Genomic DNA, 22,312 nt, shown 5'->3' with positions numbered 1-22,312 from the left:
ATTAGGTACCTAACACTTCCAAAGTGCTTTCAACTCACTCCCAGGGTAATAAAATCCTGTCGATCTGACCCAGACAGAGCACAGTGTAGCTAAAACCCCTGGAATCTACATGTTTCCATAATCTCCCATTAAGCAAATACCCTCTAAACATTTGATTCTTCTAACAGTAACTTTGGAAGAGGAGAGCTTTAATGTGCAAACTAGCCTTTCATTTTAGAACTCTGCATTAAACAAAGACATTAACTGTATCTGTTTTTCATGCAGCTTTTCATATTTCTTATGAGTTTCAAGTCTTTTCTACAGTACTCCTGATGTGTATGCCAAGAAGCAGGCAAACTTATCTCTGGAGCAAAAACCTTGCAGGCTTCAAGGTCAGCAAGCAGTTTGTCCAGTTCAGACCAGGACACAATATATGTTGTTAAGAATCACCCAGATTTAAGTAATTTCTCAAAACAATAAAACCCACGCAGATAACAACTATAAATAATAAAGACAAAAAAATCTCTAGACCTATTTGCTGGTTAGTTATTCTAGCCTTTGAACTTAAGCACTGTTTGTCAGGAACTAGCCATGTCTTTTGCTGTTTTGGTATCACCACCCCCTCCTTGAACTCAATGCAAGGAAACAAATGTTTAAACAGTCTAAACTTTTACTTTTTCGAGTTTGAGAATATTTTTTCAGTGGGTGATTCTTCTCTCATTTATTATTTTCTTATTACCAGAATTATTAAACCATCAAGTTGAATCATTTTAGTTTACCCAAGCAGCTTTTACCATGACAGGAGTAACTACCTTGGAGCATAAAACTCAGTCTAACAACTGAGAACCAGCTCTACAGCAAATGATACAGTGATTTTTCATTAGGCATCAGGGAAAGTGAATAAAAAAATCAGTCAGAAATCTAACTGTCTTTCCCTAGGCCTCCTTGACAGTAGGCAATGTAACAGAGGAAGGCCCAAGCAACAACAGAACACTAAGGATGAGCAGTGAAATGCTGAGCTTGCACCTACACTTCCTGCTTCTAACCTAGCTCAATCACTACTGCCACCTAAAAGCACTGTGATCATCTCATCTTGTCATTCAGCTTCTGATAAATATGGCATCAATATTGCTGACACCAACTCAAATATAGCTGGCACTGAGTCAGGATCAACAGAGGTCACAAACTGAATTAATTTTGGAAAGTATATACTCATTTAAAATTTGTATCTCACTGGCATCCATAGTCTCTGTTCCAGAGCAATAAAAAATACCCCAGTATCAAATACCATAAATTAATAATGCTGTAGGATATTTCTTTCATGCAGGTTATGTCAGAAAGAAGCAGCAGTCCTCTGACATCCAGCCCTGCAATTCTCATGCTGAAGAAATAAAAACATTAAGGCAATTCCTCTTCAAACTGAAGACTGCTTGGTAAAGATTGAGTCAGCTTAAAAGGACCATGAGAGATTGAACTTGTAGACTAATAGAATGGTTTGGGTAGGAAGGGACCTTAAAGATTATCTAGTTCCAACCCCCCTGCCATGGACAGGGATGTCACTCACTAGATCAGTGTGCTCAGGGTGTTATTCAACCTGGTCTTGAACACTTCCAGGGATGGGGCATTCACACCCTCTAAGGACAACCTCTTCTCATCTCTTGCTTGACTTAAGATGACAAAATAGACCACGAACAGTCTTCGCCCTGTTTTGAAGAGCAGGACACAACTCGCCAGCTTGCCAAAGATCTCCAGGAGTGCGTCTTAGGATTCCAGATGAAATAGTTAATCACAAGGAATGCATGCACATTTATCTAAGAATTCTGCAGTTGAACTGGTGAAATGAGGAACTCGAAGATAAAATATTACTGAGGTGGTATAAAAGTCCCATATGGTTCCTATTGCTGATATTCCTACAGACTAAGTTGCTGACTGCAATTTAAAATTTGATTTTGCACTATTATTAAATATATGATTATATATTTTGGTTTCATTTCACTAAGGTTTAGACCATGTTTCACAGATTTTGTGCAACAAAATTGTTTTGTAACCATCCACCTCTGCGCATTCCCAAAGAGGTCTTGGTGTCCTCCATTCTCTCATTCCAATAAACACTGCTGTGTAAAATAAAAAGTGTCACAAGAGACTGCTCAAATGTAGGGTTACAGAAAATGTCACAGTTCTGAAGTGAATCATCCAGATTAACAGATGAAAAGCCCTAAAGCAATTGCATCTCCTCCTTTCTGGCATGTTTGAGTCGGGCTGAGGCAGTCCAGGATGAAGGTCAGAGTCTTCTCCAAAGCCTGGTAGAGTTCCAACTCCTGCTACTGAATCTGAGATTTGTTAAGAGATTAATCAGCATTGTGGGCGTTGCTGTTCTAAGAGTGCCAGAGGCAAAGAGATTGGGAAATGGGAGGGTGGAATAAGAGATAAACAAAATGGGGATGAAGAAAAATGAAAACTGGAGCAGAGAAGCAAGAGAGACAACAGAGACTGGGTAACAGCTCATTGAGCAGAACTTGAAGAAATACGGACAGGGATTGCTCTGCTGCAGCTGGAAGCAGGAGGCATCATCACAGTAATAAACGCTGCTCTCTTTATTCCTTTTTGAATGTGATGCTCCAGTTGGAAGCTGTGACATTCACTAGCATGAAAGGAAAGGTTGGGATCAGCCTTCAAACTGAGCATTAAGGCTGAGTAAAAAACTCGCAACAGTTACCATGCTGATAAAGGGACAAACACAACAGTGCATCGAACAGATAACTCATTTACTGTGGAAACAGATGTGTTGTGATCAACCTGAGCTGGCACAACCAGATGATGAAGTCAAGTCCCAAAGGCTCACAGAATATGCTGAGTTGGAAGGGACCCACAAGAATTATCAAGTCCAACTCCTGGCCTTACACAGGACACCCCAAGAGTCACATCATATGACTGACAGCATTGTCCAACTGTGTCTTGAATTCTGCCAGGCTTGGTGCCATGACCACTCCTCTGGGGAGCCTGTTCCAGTGCCCAACCACTCTCTGGGTTAAGAACCTTTTCCTAATACCCAACCTAAACCCAGACACAACTTCAGGCCATTCAAGAGTCCTGCTATCTAACACAACAACAATTCTGCTAAGGATAAGAAGCAATCAGAATGCCATGCAGTGGCTTTCTGTGCTGTTCTTTCCATTTTCCTGAAAATCATGTACAACATAATTTTTAGGGGGCTAAAGGAAGGTGAAATCCATTTCACTCTGCCCCAGAGCAGCAGCCTGACAGCTGTCAGAGCTCAGGTGAGCTTTTCTAATGGCTCACCTGAGAAAAGGTTAACTTCTTCAAGCAGTGGTACAACAGCTATACAATGGCCAGAACCTCCTCCTCAAATTGCCAGCTGTGCCACAGCAAGATGAGCCCCTGCTAACCTCATTAATAAAGAACAGCCATCTGTGAAGACAAGGCAGAGTGAAGCAGGCACATCTGATCCAACAGTTTTGGCAGTTTTCTGCACCTGTAGGACTTAAGACAGTCCCATTTCCTATCTCCCCACATTCTTTCATGCTCTGAAACCCATTTCTGTGGTATTTTAGAAGTTTCCCACATGGGTTATAAAGCCTGGCTCACTAGTCTGCCTCTAGTTCTTTCTTCCCCCCATACTTATAGTGAGGTTAAGATTTCCCCAATTGACAGAGATGACTATTTACTCATATTGTAAGTTTTCATGCACGGGAACACAATAAATTTTACAATAAAATCTATTGCATAACTAAACATAGTTAAGTTGCAATTGTTTTAATACTCCTAATAGCACAGCTAACAGCATCTAACTAACGCAAGAAATTAAAGCCTTTGGTTTGGTTTTATTTAATGCAAAAGCATAGATTGCTGACACAAGTTCTTGCTTAGGGGAAGCAGCAATACAACAACATTTTGCTCATTTAATTAAAATCTCCAGGAAAAACCCAAACAAATATTTAAATCCTGCATGTATCAAAGTAAACAACAGTATTCCTAATTACTTTAATTACTAAGAGATCCAACCTTGAATCAAGGTCCTGCTGTAATTAACTTTGGGCTGTGTTAGTTTATTTACTACTGTTTTAAGTTGAAGAGCTCTCCTTGGTTGGAGAGAAATCCAGTACCCCACATGTTTAACTATAGGAATAGTCTAAAGGTCATTAAGTTTTGCTCTATTCACTAAAGTTCGAAAGCAAAAGGACAACTAATCCTGGAACACAGGGAACATAAACTGTAAAGAATATAACAACCTCAGATGTAAGTTTGGACAATGTTATTCCATGCTTTCACACCCCCTACAAAAATTCAGTTATGAGCTTGGACTACCTTAAAAATTGACATACGTGAAATTTCTTTGTAACCTAAATGTACTTTCTTTTCTTAAAACATCTTTCATAGACCTCTTCAAAGAACTTCACAGGTATCTGCAGATCAACAGATAAAAGGATGAAAACCACCATACTCATCACTCACAAAGCTTGAAGACTGTTAATCTGCAATTTCACCCATCTGAGTCAGTGCAAATATTGAATGTCTGTTGGAAAGGATCCCTTCCCCATTCCACAGGTATTTCATACTTTCCTCTTTAGTTTGTCCAGTATACAACTGGTTAAACTGTAAACTAGAGATTGAGTTTGATTTGGTTCTTTTAATCTCCCAGTATTTCTAGGAAACAAGTATTTGGGTTACATTAAATATTCAATATATGAGCTGCTGGCAAGGCATCAGAAAATCAATAGCTTCATACATTTATAACTGAGCATTTACCACATGAAAGGCTGAATCCCAAGACAGAAATTCTGCTCTCATTAGGAAGCTTCATCTAGGAAGAATGTTCTTATCTGGATTTTTAAACATCAGCCTGTCTCTCCTTCTCATAGTACAAGCATCAGTAAGAGCAAGCATGCTAACTACTCTTTGCACAGTCTCCATAGCGTGGTTCTGACAACGTTCTTCTCCACTTTCTTCTCACCCTCAACAGAAAATGCTGAAATGCTTCAATCTTGCCCACTTTGGTACCACACCAATCTCCCACTTTTGTTGGATGGGGCCTTAAGCAACCTGAGGTACTGGGTGGCATCCTTGCCTGTGGTAGGGGAGTTGAACTAGATGATCTTTAAGGTCCCTTCCAACCCAAACCATTCTATGGTCCTATGATTTGCCAGACTTTAAAGAAAATAACACATGGCCGTAACATTTTTGTTTGTTTTGTTTAAACACAAGTTTATGTCATGCTTCACTTGGCTAGGTATTCTTCAGTGGCTTGCTTGTCCCACCAGCCTGCTCCCCTCTGGAGCTCCTGATGCAGCCTGGTATAAACCTGGAACCCACAGCCTCGGCTCTGCTGTGCACCCAGGGTGGCTTTTACGTAATCTGCTCTTTCATATCTGGGGCACCTTCACGCTGAGGTAGCAGGCAACACACACAGGCTGAAGAGAAACAGCTGGGTGTGTACCAGATTTGAATAAGGTAGCTAAGGCTTATTTGAGCTGGTAAATGAACAGGTGTCTGAGAATTGCAAGGGTTTGATTGCCACTTAATGATAGTACACGTGGGGCAGCTTGTTTAGTCTTTGAAAACCAGCCAGGCACAAGCAAAGGTCAGTGGGCTAAAGTCCCACAAACAAGAAGGGGCAATACAGAACTGGTACGACCCCCTGCACAGGCACAACTTTATTAAACCGCTATTGTATAATACATTCCTGGCATTTTTGCTGCTGCCAAGGTATAAACTAGCAACAAGGAGCCACTGTGCCTATGATTCTTTTAAGGCTGAGAATAAAAAGTTAATAACATTTGTTCCTATAGAAACAGCTATTAAGAAAGAATTACTAGAACAAATGAAAAAGCACTAAACTGTTAAGCCCTTTTATGTCAAAAACCTTTAAAGAAAGACATTGGGAAAAATCTAGCTCAAATTGGGAATATACAACTGTATTAAAAATATTCGTTTCATGTTTACAGAGACATAAATCAGTCACGTGATATTTCACAATCACAGAAAGCTTTCAGCCAGGCACTGCTAAACAAACCCAGGCTAAGTGTAGTGGCTTACCATTTGAAATCCCATGGGTACAACAGAACCCAGGAGCTGCATGCAGCCCATTACTCAGCTCAGCACGAACTCCCCAGTGCAGAGAACACTGATTTTGCTGACTTCCAAGCTCAGTGCCTCCTCAGCCTTATTTGCCCAAGTACAGGGACTGCAGAATACCTCTCCTGCCAAATTTGACCCATTTTCAAAAGATCAGAAACTTTTACTGATTCTAGTCTTTCACATCTTGTATTTTCTTGAGACAAATTAAGGATGATGGATTTGTGTTGAGACCGTGCTATGAAGACATCCCTCTAAGCAGCCAAATCCTCAAATTCTGAGACAAACTTATTTAAAAAATATTTTAAGCACAGTGTAATATAATAACCTTAGAAATGAAGCAAAGTTTCTATAATCTCTGTAATTTTTCCAAGATTTATCTGGTTATCAACAAAACATCCCAGTTCCCCTTTTTTTCTTTACACCTTCTTTCTATTATTATGAGTACATTTTTTCTATCATACTATACCACTCCATTCACAACATTATCCCTGGAAAGAAACAGTTGTTAGACATCTCAGAAAGGAAAAATGTTTATGTTAAAATGCCCCTGAGAAATGAAAAGCATAGGCAAGAAGGAGGTAAATTTTTTAGCTAAAATAAAATGAAGTCTACCCTTTGTGCTTGGGCTATCGATTTCAAGGAGGATTTAATAGAGAAATTCTCCACACATGTTGGAATATCCTTTCAAACCTCGACTGTAAAACAGACAACACATACAGTCTACCTGCAAAGTCCAAGGTAAAAAGAAATTGCTGCTTCCTTGTTCAGAGGCCAGGGAGCTGCACCATGCCCTTCATAAGCAGCACAGGGAGAAGGGCAGGAGCTCTCAGGCAGCATGAAAGCAAAACTAAGGCTGCAGCATGACTTTTAGGGCACCACACAAACAAAATTAGTCAACAGGGTAGGAGATTCGGCCACAGGAGGGTTTCATACTATGAAAAGGCAGAAATGCTGCTATGCAACTTGGGCAGAGACAGACTTTTTTGGAAATTGCAGCAAGACTGAAGTGGTGTAAAACATCAGAAAGTTACTTATCCATACCCTCTGCCCAGTCACAACCACACTAATTAATTCTACTGCTAATCAAGCATTTTTCACTTGGTTTCCATTATATTTCTATCAACATACTCTACCAACTCTCTCCTTTCTCTCTGCTGAGTGTTTGATAAGGTCACACATAGATCCACTGAGACCAAATATTTCTATATATAGAAGTAATTGCCTGTGGAATTAAGTGCACTTGCCTGGGTATCTAGTTCATACTAAACTTAATTTAGCTGATTTTCCTCATCTATTATATTCATTATTAGGGACGGTGCACACCGCCAGCTGCAGCAATGCCTATCAAAGATGGAAACTAATTATCTAATTACGTGGCAAGAATGAGTTCCTCTGCAAGAACATCCACAACCATCAGATGCAGACAAACAAGTAAACTATCACAGCAAAGAACTAGTTCCTCCAGACAGCCATGTAGCACACACCTCCTTTTTAAAGGAGGCAAAAGAATGGTAGTGTATTCTAGGAATACTGGTTCTCATTAGCTATTTCGAACACATCCCATGTAAGCAAAACAAACAGTTGAACAGGCCCCATCTCAGGTAAAGTGTGCTAGATAACATCAGCTGACTACAAATACGTGAAATAAAACAAAATAAAATAAAATAACTTCAGGGGAACAAGGCTGAGTGTCTGGACATGCTGTCTCCTAGGTCTCTGCACCCTAAAACAGGGAGAGGAAGAAACACCAGTAGTGGAAGAAGATCAGACCTTTCAAGGAAGAAGATCAGAAGCTCTTAAGAAATCTTAACCCATACAAGCCTGAGGATGCATAGGGAGCAAGGCCATTCTTTATCATCCCTGTTGGTTTTGAAAGGTTATGGAAAAAGGTGAATGTTTTATCTGTCTTCAAACAGGGCAATAACAAGTCATGGGTCTACAGGCTGGTTAGCCTCACTCTGCTTCCTGGGAAAACCACAGAGCAAATCCTCTGAGAAGCTGCTTCTGAGCACAAGAAGGTGAAGGACCAGTCAGCATGGACTTATGGAGGGTTAACCATGTCCAGCCATCCTGGTTGCCCTCAATGACAGCATGACTGGGAGAGCACTGGATGTTGTTTACCTTGACTTTGGCAAGGCTTTTGATACTTCCCCCTACAGCACCCTGGTACGTCCAAGTTGGGATGTTACAGTCTAGAGCCTTTACGTACTTCAGAAAGGACAAATGCCAAGCACAACTTGTGGGAAGGAAGAGCCCCTGGCTATGAGAGAGGCTGGGGACTGGCTGCCTGTGAAGCAGCTCTGCCCAAAAAGGACCCGAGGGAAGCAATCTGAGCATGAGCCAGCAGCGCACTCTGGCAGCATAGACAGCCAGCAGCAACCCACAGGAGCCAAGACAGAACCTTGGGCACACTGGTTATCCCCTTTTAGATGTGGTCTAACACCAGCTAGGTCACACTTGCTTTGGGCCTGCAATACAAGAAAAATGTTGACAAGCTGGCACAAACTCAGAGGAGGGCTGCAAGTCAGGGAGGGCTGGAGTACCTGCCCTGTGAGGAGAGGCTGAGGAAACAGGGCCAGCTCAGCCTGGAGACAAAATGGCTTTGGTGGGCCACAAAGCTGCCTGTCAGTACCCATGGAAAAGGGCTGCTGAGAAACTGAACCAGGCTCTTTAGTGAGGTGCACCCAGGACAAGGCGCGAATTGAATGAGAATAGGTTCTGGCTTGATGTGAGGATATCACTGTGAGGACTACTTAAACAACTGCCCAAGGAGGTTGTGGAACCTCTGCTTTGGGGCCCAGCCAGACAATGGCCTGAGCAATCTGGTCTGAATTCACTACCAAGTCTGCTTGGGCAGAAAGTTGGACTCAAAGTCTCGTGAGGTCCCTTTCAACCCTGCAAGGTCCTTCCCACTTGCAAACAGTGACCAGCACTGGAATCCCTGGAAGGAAAACTGAACAAGACAGTTTTTCTTCTCGTCATGACAAGTGCCAGTCTCATCATGTTTAGAATGCCTGGAGAGAAATTTATCTGTTTGGGGTTTTTTTGATGTATTCCACAGCAATGACTACTTTCTACTTACCAATGCCCTCCAGGAGCATTTATCAACATTTAAGTTTTTAGCAACATGATGATAAGATCAACATTATTGCCTCTACAGCAAGCTTGGTCTGAAACAGCAGATGTGACTCAGGTCAGGATTTATATACAGATTTAGAAGGAACAGGCTTACCCTGTATCTACTATGTTTTGCTCTGGTGTATTCAAAGTTGTTCTTAGTTTACATCTGCATAAATAGCAGCCATACCACAGGCTTTGTGGGATTTATTGATGTCCTTGGGGAAGTAGTTTATAGACATGGAACAGACAGCTATTTAGAGAAAACCTCTAAACAATCAAAATTAATTAATTAAAGGGAACATTTACTTACTTATGCCTTGAAAAAGTTCTTCAATGTTAACAGCATTCTTTGCACTGGTTTCAACAACAATTGCACCTATAGATTCTGCATATTCTTTGGCATCCTTCATAGGAACCTCCCTTGAAAAAAATTAAAACATTTATAAATAAAAGAAACCAAATTTTTAAAAAAATTTAGGAAAAAACACCAAACAACCCCAAACACAGCCTGATCAGAAAAACATTAATACGCTCTTCTTCTCTGTAAAAGCAGTACTATCTTTCTTCATATGGCATCTAGATCATCTTATTCAAATATATCAAGATTTCAACAAAATTGATCAATCTGCAGATTTCTGGGATTTGCTGTTGAATCCATGCCTTGAGAAAAGGAAGATTATTTAAAGAAAACCACATTTGTTCATATTTTATATTTGACTGTGATGAGAAAAGCATTCTCTACATGCCAAATGTTCAAGCAAGATAGGGTACAACTGTTGTGGATGAAAATGGTAAGAGCATCGTATGTCTTGGTCTTTGCAAGCAGCAAGGAAACAAGAGATTCTGAAATAAATATGAAAGCCACCGACTTTGAGCACATCAGCAACAGCAATCTGTGAGTGACAGTTCACTGGGGAAAGACACCATTCTGTGCCATTTCACCAAAGTGACACCATCTTCAAATCACAAGTAGAACACCCTCATTTTGCAACCAATAGTTCATATGTCAAAAGCTGGCAAACGCAGTTTACAACATGCAAAAGACTGCTGCTTTAAACAAGCAAGCCCTGTGCTGGCCTTGTATCTCCCTGAGCCACGTGGCAAAGGTGGATCTGCCCGTGTACGCTGCTATCTTTAACCACCTCTATTCCTGATTTTGGAGCAACAGCAATCTGCACCAACTACTTCACCCCACAGCTCCAATGTACCAATCCAGAGACTTCTTATACAATTTCCTCTCAGTATCAGTGTGTCAAGCACATCACTCAGCTTGGTGTCATCAGCAAACTGCTGAGGGTGCACTCAATCCCTTTGTCTGCGTCCTTATTGAAAGTATTAAATAACACAGGTCCCAATATGGATCCCTGAGGGACACCCCTGGTGTCCATCAGGACTCTGAGCCATTGACCGCTACCCTCTGGATGTGACAGTGTAACCAACTCTTTATCCATCAAACAGTCCATCCATTGAATCCATGTCTTGCCAGCTGAGAGAGAAGGGTGTTGTAGGGATGTTGTTGTGTCAAAGGATTTACAGAAGTCCAGATAAATCATGGAATAAAGAAATATTATGGATGCATAGAGTGAAGATCTGAGCACAAAATTCTCCTGAATACTCTTAACCAAGGATCTGTAGAAATTCCTTCGAAGTGGAGAAGAAATTTACTTCAACAGAGCACCAAGAATTGCTGATAGCCTATTAACAACATCAAGGAAAAGCAGTGTGACCCCTAAGTGTTCCAAATACATCTTGGCAGCTCAAAATCAAATTCTAGATGCTAAACAGGGAGGGTAACACAGTTAATAATTATGAGAAATACATTCATTCCTACTTACATTATCTCTTACACTAACAGAGATGGCAGAATCAAACCAACTTGAACTGGGTCAGCTTGACCTGTTTTGCATCTATTCACATTGGTCTTAAAAGCAGCTGTCTCTCTGATATCCAGCAAAACATCTGCCAAAAGCTCTACAAAACCAAGAGGAGACGCCAAAAATTCATACAAACAGCAGCTTGCTCTTGTGTGCTCACATCATCTTATTTTTAAATTCTCTGTGCCTAAAGGCATGTGTATTTTCTACTCATTGGAAACAATCTGATAAATTGGTGACAAGTTTCACCTAAAACCATTTTTACTGAAGTAAATCTGAAGGCATAAAGCAGACAGAGAATGCATACAGCTGCATGCACTGCATAAATCAGATTTCTGGAAGAATTGTGAAAATACATCACATATGAGATAGTCTACTCTCTATTTTTCCACCAAAATCTCTTTAGCTGGACATCACTGGGTAAGTTCAGAAAGAAAAAAGATTGGGGGAATGCAGAAAGAACAACTGCACAAAAAAATATTACCAAAACTATTCATAATTATGGGGAGAAAAAAAGTCCTCTCCCATAAAAACCAAGAAGATTAAGAGACATTAGCCCATGGAGTACAATGAGGACCATTCACACAGCAAAACAATTTGTTCAAAGAAGAACTACACTGGCTGAACAGGAGCAAGAACTGGATGATCAGCAATCAGTAAACTACAGATAGCGGTTGATATTAACATGGTGGGAAGATCACAGATCCCAGTTGCTCTGTGAGGAACCCCAGTACTTTCACAATATTTCTGGGATGCAGGATTTTTTTGGTCTTCAACCTGCCTCTGGTGCAACAGCATTTAAGAGCTTGCTGTATGGCAAATACTTCCAAAAGCAGGAAGAGGGCTGGTTAGGGACTCATTTGCAATTGCTGCCATTTGTCACCGTCTCTGCAGGTATTACCCTTGAGTTAATCTGGCAACTGTATTGCTGGGATCACTTAAGCAATAAATTTAAAAGTGACTCTCAGAGCAACCAAAACGCCTGATTTGTGCTAACTGGCTTTTGGTTTTATTTTTATAATCATCCTTTCCTCTTTTGTTCCTCCTTCGCATTTGGAAATTTTTGTCTTGTGGGACTCAGTTTCACCATGCTGACCAGCGTATCACAACACCATGTAGGAAATGCCAATACATCTGTGTCCCTGATTCTTAGCCCAACAGAAACCAGAAGTTTTCCAGAATCAGGGCTTGTTCACTACTTACAGAAAGCAGTGGGCTGCAGCTTTGTGTTGGTTCATGTCTGACAGTGGCAGAGGGGAGAACAAAACAAAACCCACACAGGTCAAACCCTCAGGTAGGCCTTGATTCAATAAAGCATTGCAGCACTTACTTGAAGTTACACACATGCTCCAGAGCCCTGGTGAATCTGGGCCAAAGTAACGATAACGAAACACATGGGTATGTATTTGAACAACCATGAGAGCCTATGAGGTCATAAGGGGAAAGCATCAGATATGATCATTGAGTTTGTACTCACAGATTAAGCAAGAAATAATAGTCATGGACTGACACACAGAATCACTACAGCAGAATGTGCTTCCAGTTCCTGAAAGGATAAATGCAAATCCAAAATAGAGCTAACAAGCAGAAGAGTGATTCTAGCTTCACTCTCATTCCAAATAGTATTATCTCAGCTCTTCTGCAGGGGTGTGGATTCAACCCTCCCCTCTTTTTTTATCTAGGAGGTTCTTTGCTTCACACAGGTGACAAAAGTTTTACTTGAGGTTACTCTCCAAAAAACCCCCAAGATACACCCTCTACATCCAGTATTATGAAACAGTTTCAGTTCTTGCAAATCACAAGTTCTCAGAGTTCTGTGATTAATATTTTTCTACCTCTTGCCCACCCTCTCAGCTTTACACTACAGGTTTTGCTCATCACTTAGTACATTCTGCACCTTCTAACTGAATGGAAGGAAGTAAGGAAAAAAAAAGAGAACCCTTTTCCATTCCCAACGATTCAGCAGATAAAGGATGTAGAGATTGTACAAATACAGAGGAAAGGCAGTAAAAAGGAGGTTAAAAAAAGTACATAGTTCAGGTTGTGCTGTTGTTGTTAAGGTTGTGCATTGCTAGAATCACTGATGTTATTATAGGTGGCCAAAATTATATACTATTATAACAAGGAAGCAAAATTGTTACCTGAAGGGAAGAAACAATATAGTTACTGCAATGAAAACAACAACAGCAGGTATTACCTGATATCAGAAAGATCACATTTGTTTCCAGCGATGGCCATTACAATGTTTTCAGGACCATGTTCTTTTAGTTCTTTCACCCATTTTTTCAAAGTATGAAATGAATCCTACATCAGAGAAATAACAAAGTAAGCTACCAGCACGCTTTCTGCCAAAGTATTTGCCTGTTTTTAAAGTGGAGGAGTACAGCTTTGACAGTATTAATGCTAAAATAATTATATAGATCACAAGACTAGAAGACCATTTATCTATCTATGCAATTTGCTTTTCAAGCTCTAGGCCATAAGACTTCTTCAAATTAATTCTTCAACTTGGATGCTCTCCTCTTTTCCCCTTCCCCTCCTCCCCACTCCAAAGCAGCACCGAATATTAAGCTTCCAGTGATGAAGAAACTACCCCAGCTCATCCAGTAGCTAATTTCCTTCACTTTTAATGTGAGCTTCATTCGTCTAATTCACTTCTGTCCAGTGGCCTACCATCTCAACTACTGTCATATTTCTGGTAATATCCAGGAGAGCTTCCACTGTGATGCCCACCTCCCTACATTTCCAAATCTGTGATCTGGTAAACCTCAATTTACTCATTAGGAAACTGAAGAGAGAGGTTATGATTCACTTGGCTTTCTTCCCCTCCAAGCACAAAAATCAAACTCTCTCTGATGCTACCTACCTTTTAATAGTAATTTTTCTATTTCTTTACACTAGTGAAGTAGTAGGATTAAGATCACACTTCTTTCTGGAGATTCTAATTATAATGCACAATTTAAATTATTACTGACAAAGCGAGCTCCCAAATATATTGTAAATAATTTTTTCCCCTTCAGAAATGCACGTGACAGTTGTGTCTAAATCAGCAATAGCTGCATCAGTATCACAGAAGGTAGAGCTGAATTTTTTGGGGAAAAAAAAAATCCATTCTGCTTTAATGATTAACACTGAATATTAAGCATCAGAAAGTGAAATGCAAATCAACCTTCCTCTCCTATTTCCTCCTCTTTATCCTGAGAGCTGTTGCATATAAGCTTGGAGAAAGGCTGGCAAAACAAAATTTCATTCTTACAATATATTACAAGATCAGCTGTAAGATATTTAAATCAAAAGTATCAATCCAGCACGATTCACTCCTCCTCACCTTTTCCTGGCACATTAGCAGTGGAGAACAGCACTGCTGCACAACAGTGACCACCACCAGCAGTGACAGATCATTACACTAATGCACTGGGGAACCAAACCAGCCCTCTCAACTTAGCAGTAAATAATGCAATTGGCAAGAAAGGAATAAAATGCTAGGGAACTGTCCTGGCCATCCATCCATTAGCACTGTCTCTAACTCAGCTACATCAGCAGGGGTTTCTTCCAAAAGCAGTGAAAGAGGCATTCAGCTGGAATCTCCTAGCCTCCTCTGCCTGAGAAATAAGCCAGAGAAGTTAGGGATCTAAAAATACAATTTTCATTCCAAATGAATAATGTTGAGACAAAAGGTCAGAGACTCATTATTTCATTACCAGTTTCAAAATTAAGACACGATGCCTGCAATACAAACATGAAATTAATATGCTTAGATAAAAAAAATTAGTTTTAAAATCAGTAATATGCAAATAATTTCTGCTCAGCTGATAAAGCTAAGAGCTGCTTTTTGTAGGAAAAATTCAACTCCACACAGAGAACATAGGTGGTGGTGGTAGGGGGTGTTGCAGGATGTTAATCCTGTCTACTTAGCCAGAAGAAACCCAAAGAAACATTAACAAAATGCACTGTCCAACCTTTTGTCTACATGAAGTTGAAACAACACAGAAGCAGGACTTTTTATTTAATGTTTTAAGGCAGTTGGACACCTCCACCCAGATCTACATAAACAACCAAAGCGTATACACCCCATACAAATTAAATTCTGCAATTGTGGGGTTTAACTCCAGCTCAGGCCCAAATAGAGAAGTTAACACAGGCACAAAGCATCCCAAAGGTCTTACCTGTTTGGTGATATCATACACTATCACGGCTGCTGCTGAACCTCGGTAGTACATTGGAGCCAAGGAATGAAACTGTTAAAACATAAACCCCCAAGAGAAAGTATCATTAATAAATCAGAATTATCACAGGCTTTGCCAGGTTACAAAGACTTGCCATGGCAGGACCACCCACCTTCTTTCATTCCATGGAGAACAGACCTTATCAGTGGTCACCCATTCCCTAATTTTCCTTAAACACAAAGAAAGCAGAGCTCCTTTATCTTCTGCTGTTCTTCATCCCACTGAATTTACACAGCCAGCACTTACTGGTTCAGTGCATCATTTCCACTACAGGGCATGAACTCTGAGGACAGGTTTTGACAGAAAGATCACCTACGCTTGGGAGCATAGGGACCCTTTCCTGTGGCAAACTACAGTCTTGCTTTGTAGATCTAAGACTGGATTCAGCTTGTGTTTGAATTTTATAAAGCATTGCAAATGACTTGGATAAAATTAACTAGTCAGAAAAATCTGAACACCTGTCTTGTTTACCTAGCCTATACTATGGCAGATATTTCAAAAAACACAGATTTCTGCAGTTACTCTTCAGCTTTTTGTTCCAAGGAAAACATTCTTCAGGGAAAACACCCCAAGAAATAAGTATGTTTGTTATAACAACCGAAGAACAGCATAATTTTCATAATTTACCAATGACTAAGCAGCTGATTTAGAATTTCAGTTTACAATTACAATTAGAGAAAGGAAGTAAAAAAAGTCCTTCTGCTGATTCAACTAAGCTTAGTCTCAAACAAACCAAAAATAATCTTTCTCAGAAAATGCATTCAGTGTCACGACGCTCACATAGCCATTTTGTAATTTTTTGGGAGAAAAGTTATCTGCAAAAGCGGCATATTAAGCTGCAGCTAATAACCGAGGTCAGCTCCTGAATCAAATACATTATTAGGGCAGGGTCTGAACTTCACTGCCCAGCAAACATGCACGGATCCATGTGTTACAACACTGCAAACCTCTGCACATTTACTGGACACATCTTTTTCCTAGAACTGTACCTACTGACTGAGCATTTAGACTTTTAGCAGCCTCCACATTTCTTGCTGTTTCACGTGCAATGTATCAGGCAATTTATTTGCCATGCTGGTTCACTTGCCCATTTGCAAGCTATTTATCACAGATCACGCACACCAGCTCAAGGTCGGCGCTTTCTTTTGTAACAGTATGGATGCACAGCAGCAGTGACAGATGGTCAAGTGCTGAAGTGTTTTGGGGAGCGAGGCAGGTGGGAGAGCTCATTAATAAGAGAAAACAGCAGGAAAGAGGATGAGAAAAGAAAGAGGAATCAGTCAAGAAGCGTGGTCTGAAGAAATGGGATCAGCCAAGATCCTGAGGGAGTTGGGTAGATGTGTGCTTTCTGGGGTTTTAGTGTGTAGCTTTATTACTTGCATGCTTAATGCAATAAATGCTTTCCAGAATTTTTAGGCTCCTAAATCATGACAGAAATTTTCAGTATGTTAGAACAGAACAGACCATTTCAGTTGGAATGGATCTACAACAACCATGTAGACCAATTACCTGATCAATTCAGGGCAGGCCAAAAGTTAAAGCATCTTGTTAAGGGCATTGTCCAAATGCTTCTTAAACACTAACAAACTTTGGGCATCACTTCAGATAACAAGAAGGGCTTTTTCAAGTATGTTAACAGCATAGGAGGCCTAAAGAAAACATTGGATCACTACTTGTTTCATGATCACTGTGGCCAAGCATCCCATCTACTATGACATTCCCCAAGTCCTTCCTAACCGCAAACAAGTCTAGGAGGGCACCTTGCCTGGTTGGTTCACTGAGTGCCAGTGCCTAGAAGTTATCACCAACAAACTTCAAGAACTTCCAAGACCTTCTCCTCAGCATAAGTGTTGTATTAAAGTAGCCTGGAAGTCAGGAACCTTAACTGTGGAGGGTACATCTGACCCTTCATGGTCACTCCTCCCAGTCTGTCAACTCCTGGAAAAAAACATACACACCCTAGATACATGCTGATTTGGTCTTAATCTAGATTACATTTTAATCTAGATTACACAGTATTCATGAATTTACAAAGAGCTCTCTGATAACAGTAACCACTTCACAGGAACCATGCAGTTAAACTCACATACTCCAAATTCCTTCAAGACTGGACCTGAAAGCACACTGAGAACCTGTACATCATCTTGGGAATTTCTCTCCCTTTCTTCTGACCAGCTGACAAGAATAATTCCCTTAATAGCTGTTTCACTGAAGAATATTTGCAGTGTTAGGCCCAGAAAGCAAAAATAAAAGTAATTGAAAACAAACAAAACAAACAAAAAAAATGCCCTTTGTCATTCTTTTATACAAGCTAATAAACAAACATGACAACACACTATGTCCCAGTCACAAGAAACCGCTGTTTTCTACAAGAAAACAAGAAAAGCCTCTTTGAAACACTGAATTAATCAAGAGGGACTGAAAAATTTTAACTGCACGAGTTTCATGATCTAATGATAGACTCTTAACAAATGTGCCTTATGAACATGAATTTTCCAATATCATGCAAATAAATATGTTTAATTTTTCTTTTAAATCAGTGCCCAAAAGCAAAGTCCTCTTGAACATTCTTCTGGCCTAATTAATTGGAAAAAGAGAGTCACATCAAATTAATTAAAGGAATACAAAATACTAATCTGCACATTTTTCACCTGCCAAGGACCAAATGTGGGACAGATGCCCAAAACAAGTGACACACAAAACAACAGCTCACAAAATTAAATCTCACGGGACTATCTTCTGTATTATAAATGACAATGTCTATAACCTTGATTTTATAGCTCAGTATTTCTGTATCCAGTAATTCCTAAGAAAATTAGGAGAAACAGGAGCAGTTTGAGATTTGGCATAAGAACAACTCTGCTTGAGAAGGGCCACTTAAAAATGCTCAGGCAGCCACTCCCAGCTCTGCCACACGGACACTCAGGTTACAGCCCCAACTTTCCACGGAGCCAGCTGCTCCATAACCTGCAGCCAAGAGCAGCACTCTGGCAGATGCCACTCCTTCCTGCAGCCAGCAGCAGCTCACATCCCCTTGGGCCAACAGGAAAACACAGACCAGAAAGAGACGTTCATCAGCTCCCACCATCACAAATAATCACACTCCTAACCCATTTCAAAAGCTGATCAATGTTCTGCCTAAAATAATTAGGTTTTTTTTTTCATTATACTGCTACAGGGATCATATTACTTTGAAAATTAATAACATTCTCAATTCCTAATTACTAAATTACTTGTCATTTGCTTGCACCTTGAATTAGTAAAATTAAGGGATCACTGCTTGCCTTTAGCTGAAATATTAATATAGAGTAGCAAGCTTGCAGATTTAATTTTGCAATTTGCTATACCAGGCTCTTCCTCTCTGAGGATAATGTAAAAGGGAGAAATCAGGGTCTAACCACCTTTCCTTGTGCCTGGTCTGGCTTCCGTTCATCTTTCCTGACTGCTGGTGACTAGGTTTGTATGCAGCATTATAGACATTGAACAGCTTTAACTGCATGTCCCCTAACACTTTTCTCATGGCTGTATCATACTCATATGATCACCCTTTAACTGGTGAATGCACTCAGAGGTGGCTTTTCTCCTCTGTTTCCCAAAAAAAAAAAAAAAAATAATTAAAAACTCACCTACAACTTTACAGCATATATTTTTATTGGGAGCAAGAAATACAGAGCCTTGGTACTTACACTATCAAACTTCCTCTGCACTGCTTTCCACCTTCTAAGCACTGGGAACACCTCCCATCTCTGTATAATGAGTAAACTGCCATTAGCAGCTCACCTACTGTGGTAATTTAGAAGAGCTCATTCATGCCTCTCATTCAGTATCCACCAAAAAAAGTTTTCCTATTTGCAAATACTGACCAACTGCATCACTCATTAGTCCCGTTTTGCTTTTGGAGAGGTTGGTAACAACTGGTGAGGCTGAGGTTGCTGAATCACACAGTACAACACAACTACCTACAACACAACTCAGGTTGTAGGGGTACATTTTCCAATCCAAGGGCCAGGCTGAAAGGACGACTCTAAATATAAATAAAAAACTTATTTTACCAAAGACATGCCAAAACCCAAAATCAATTACTTTACACAGACTTTCAGGACTCTCCTCCTTGGAGACACACAGTGTGCTCCATACCTACAGTCACCTGAATACTGGTGCAATGCTGATTGGGGTCAGAGCACCTTCTTTCTTGTGCTCCTCTAACAACACATCCACTTTGCACCTGTGGTTCATCATCTCTGACACAAAGGAAGAAGTGAGGCCACATGTCCATGATGAAATTTCGGCTGAAAGCAGATAACCTTTTTCTCTAAGGGTCCAACTAGCAGCTTCCCAACCCTTTACAGCTGTAGAGCCCCATAATACAGAGAGCAAATTCAGTCTTATATGGTGTAAATGCAAGCTGAGCATAACCAGAGTTTCATTGATTCCAGGAGTATTTTGAGATTCTGCAACCCCTCATCTGGCCATCTCAATGAAGTCAACAGAAGCTTTGCCCTTGCAAAGGACAGAAAGATGGAACAAAGCAGCCATTAAGGAATTTACCACCTATTTAAAAACAGTGTAGTATTTTGCTTTCTGCTTCCTGTGCATCTCATAATGGAGGGGTGTATTTGGTCACAGCTAACACCTATCACATTTCCTCTTTACTAACAGTAAAGAATGGGGAAGAAGGAAAACCGTCACGTCATACTTGGAAGAGAAAACCAAAATCAAGGGAGCACAGTGTAAATCACACCTGAGCTGTGGCAGTGGAAGTCTCTTAACCCTATCTAATGTAATGCTGATTTAGAAAGCAAAACAGAAGCCAAATAAATACAGAAATAAAAACTACCACGCCTGCTTGTTTATATACAGGCTGACAAATGCTGCTGAAGACAGTTGGGATTCATTCAATCTGCCAGGCACACCAGGGAACATTAATTCATGTCAGCAGCTCTTTGCACCATCCTGTGGTGCTACATTCCAGGACTGGCATACTGCCGCAGCAGGGCTGCCTCCTTCCAACTCCACAGCCAAGAGGGAAAAAAGCAAAACCAAAACCAACAGCTACAACAACCACCTAACTCCTGTATTTGGTTGCTTTTACTATTCTAGACTGTAAAGAACATCACCTGCTCTTACTGCAAAAGGATTATAATTCTGCCTATAAGCACAGCTGGAAAGGATAAGGGTGCACAGACTGAGCAGAATCACACCAATGCTCAGCAAGTGTTACACACTTCGAATTCAGCTATGATTTTCCTACACAGTGCCTTCTCAAGCACCTGCAGGTGCACAGCAGCACAAGATTTGCTTCCTGACAGCTGTGATCATTTGACTAAATTTCATTCCCTTTCCTAGGAAGCTGCTCTCTGACAACATACGCTGCATCTGAGTGGCCTAGACCAAACCACTTGGCTCCTCTCAAGGTCAGAGATGCTTACTATTACTCTTTCTTTATCTGGGTGCCATTAATGGCAAGGACAGCCACAGCCTCTGGGTCTGATACTTGCTGACATGTGCGGGCAGTGTCACAGCCCTGCAGCTTCCTTCCCCTTCCCATTACATGCGCTCACACTTTCTGGACTCTTACCTTAAACATACATCAGTCCCCTCACTCAGCAGACCATTCCCACCCCTCTGCAGGTGATTTTGGGTGTTCTGTTTCTCCTGCCCTCAGCCCATCCTGCCAGGCCACCCCCACAAAACCCCTTCGGTCCTGTCCCGAAACGCACCTGAAGTACACTTGCTCAAGTCTGTGCAGCTACATGCCCCACTCCTGTCACTTTCAAGGCAGTGGCTGCCAACAAACAGAAAACTGTGGTGGTGCAGAGGCAGAAGCAAAGGCAAAACCCAAAAGCATTAAACAGATTATCCTGAAACACAAGCTTCTGGAACAGGGAGGGATACAAAATTCCTGACATTCTCAGCTGGCAAAGAGCAAATGGGAAAAATGTTATGCATGAAAGCCACTTCCAGATACCATTTAGCATTTTAAAACCTTGAGTTGTTTTCCTTACATGATTGAAGGCTGGAAGTCCAGTTCTCAGGATTTAAAAGGAGAATAAATCAGGAAAGATCTGTCTGTCTCTGATCTACAGGTATTTTTTGCTAGTGAAATTGAAGATTAAATATATATAGATACATATAAAAGAGTGACCATTTTTTTTCCAATGTCTAAGAATTCTTCAGCTGAAGAAGGGAAAATCTCAACATTTTAGGTTAACCTTTTAAAGATATTTTAAATAAGCAAACAACAAACTTTTGCAAGACCACAGAAATGACCTGTGCTTAGCCCTTCTGAAGTTTACAGTCATTAAACAAAGGATGCAAAAGACACTACACCAAAACCATGACTCATTGTCAAGCTACACATGCTGCAAGTTTGCTGAAGCTTAAGAAAAAAACACATTTAAATGCATCCCTTAAATGATTTACCGTGCTTTATGCTCACTCTGAAAATAGTAAAAATAATATATTCTTGCTAGCTCTAATGCCACTTGTGCTCTCACACTACCAAATCACCTGTCAACATTTGCAGCACGCAAGAGGTAGCTCACTGCAGGGAGGTCCTCACACCACACACAGTGAACCACCCCCACTCTGACTGAGCTGTGGGAGACCATCAGAGCCACCCTTATAACACCACAGAGCAAAATTCAGGCTGCGTCTTGCCTGTGGAAATAATTAAGTCATTGATAGATGGTGTTGTGACACTGTCTCTGAATCACCAGGACAAATACTGCCACTCAGAAAAGAGGGAGCTATAAAGAGCTGTGGACATGTCATCAGTCAGCCTTTTCCTGGAAATGGAGAAGGTTAAAAACAAAAAAAGAAAAAGCTCACAGCTCAGGATAATTCTTATTGAGGTTTAAACTGGGCTCAAGTAATTGAGGCTTCTTCTATTAAATAAAATTAAAAGTCCCAGAGTTCAACAAAGTAAATTTTAAAAGGACAGAGATAAATTATCCTGCCCTAGAAACATGGCCCTCAGACCCCTGTTTGCTACAATATTCCTCAGCTGGCAAAATG

The 22,312-nt window shown here is 40.6% G+C and overlaps 1 protein-coding gene across 1 annotated transcript in view; it reads right to left on the bottom strand.

Moving 5' to 3' along the window:
- RAB31 (RAB31, member RAS oncogene family) overlaps positions 1 to 22,312 on the bottom strand; it is a 66,732-nt gene that overhangs the window by 12,048 nt on the left and 32,372 nt on the right. Inside the window, exons 4-6 of the mRNA XM_042031519.1 lie at positions 15,236 to 15,307; positions 13,267 to 13,373; positions 9,506 to 9,615 (exon numbers count right to left, since the gene is read on the bottom strand). Of these exons, the coding sequence (XP_041887453.1) occupies positions 9,506 to 9,615; positions 13,267 to 13,373; positions 15,236 to 15,307 (289 nt within the window). The remainder of the gene's footprint in view (positions 1 to 9,505; positions 9,616 to 13,266; positions 13,374 to 15,235; positions 15,308 to 22,312) is intronic.

The sequence above is a fragment of the Corvus kubaryi genome, unplaced genomic scaffold (assembly GCF_017639235.1).
Source record: "Corvus kubaryi isolate FWS band 111438036 unplaced genomic scaffold, C.kubaryi_AGA036_p1.0 132, whole genome shotgun sequence".
Lineage (NCBI taxonomy): Eukaryota > Metazoa > Chordata > Aves > Passeriformes > Corvidae > Corvus > Corvus kubaryi.
The sequence above is the reverse complement of the archived record's forward strand: the minus strand, read 5'-3'. Positions and strand labels throughout refer to the sequence as shown.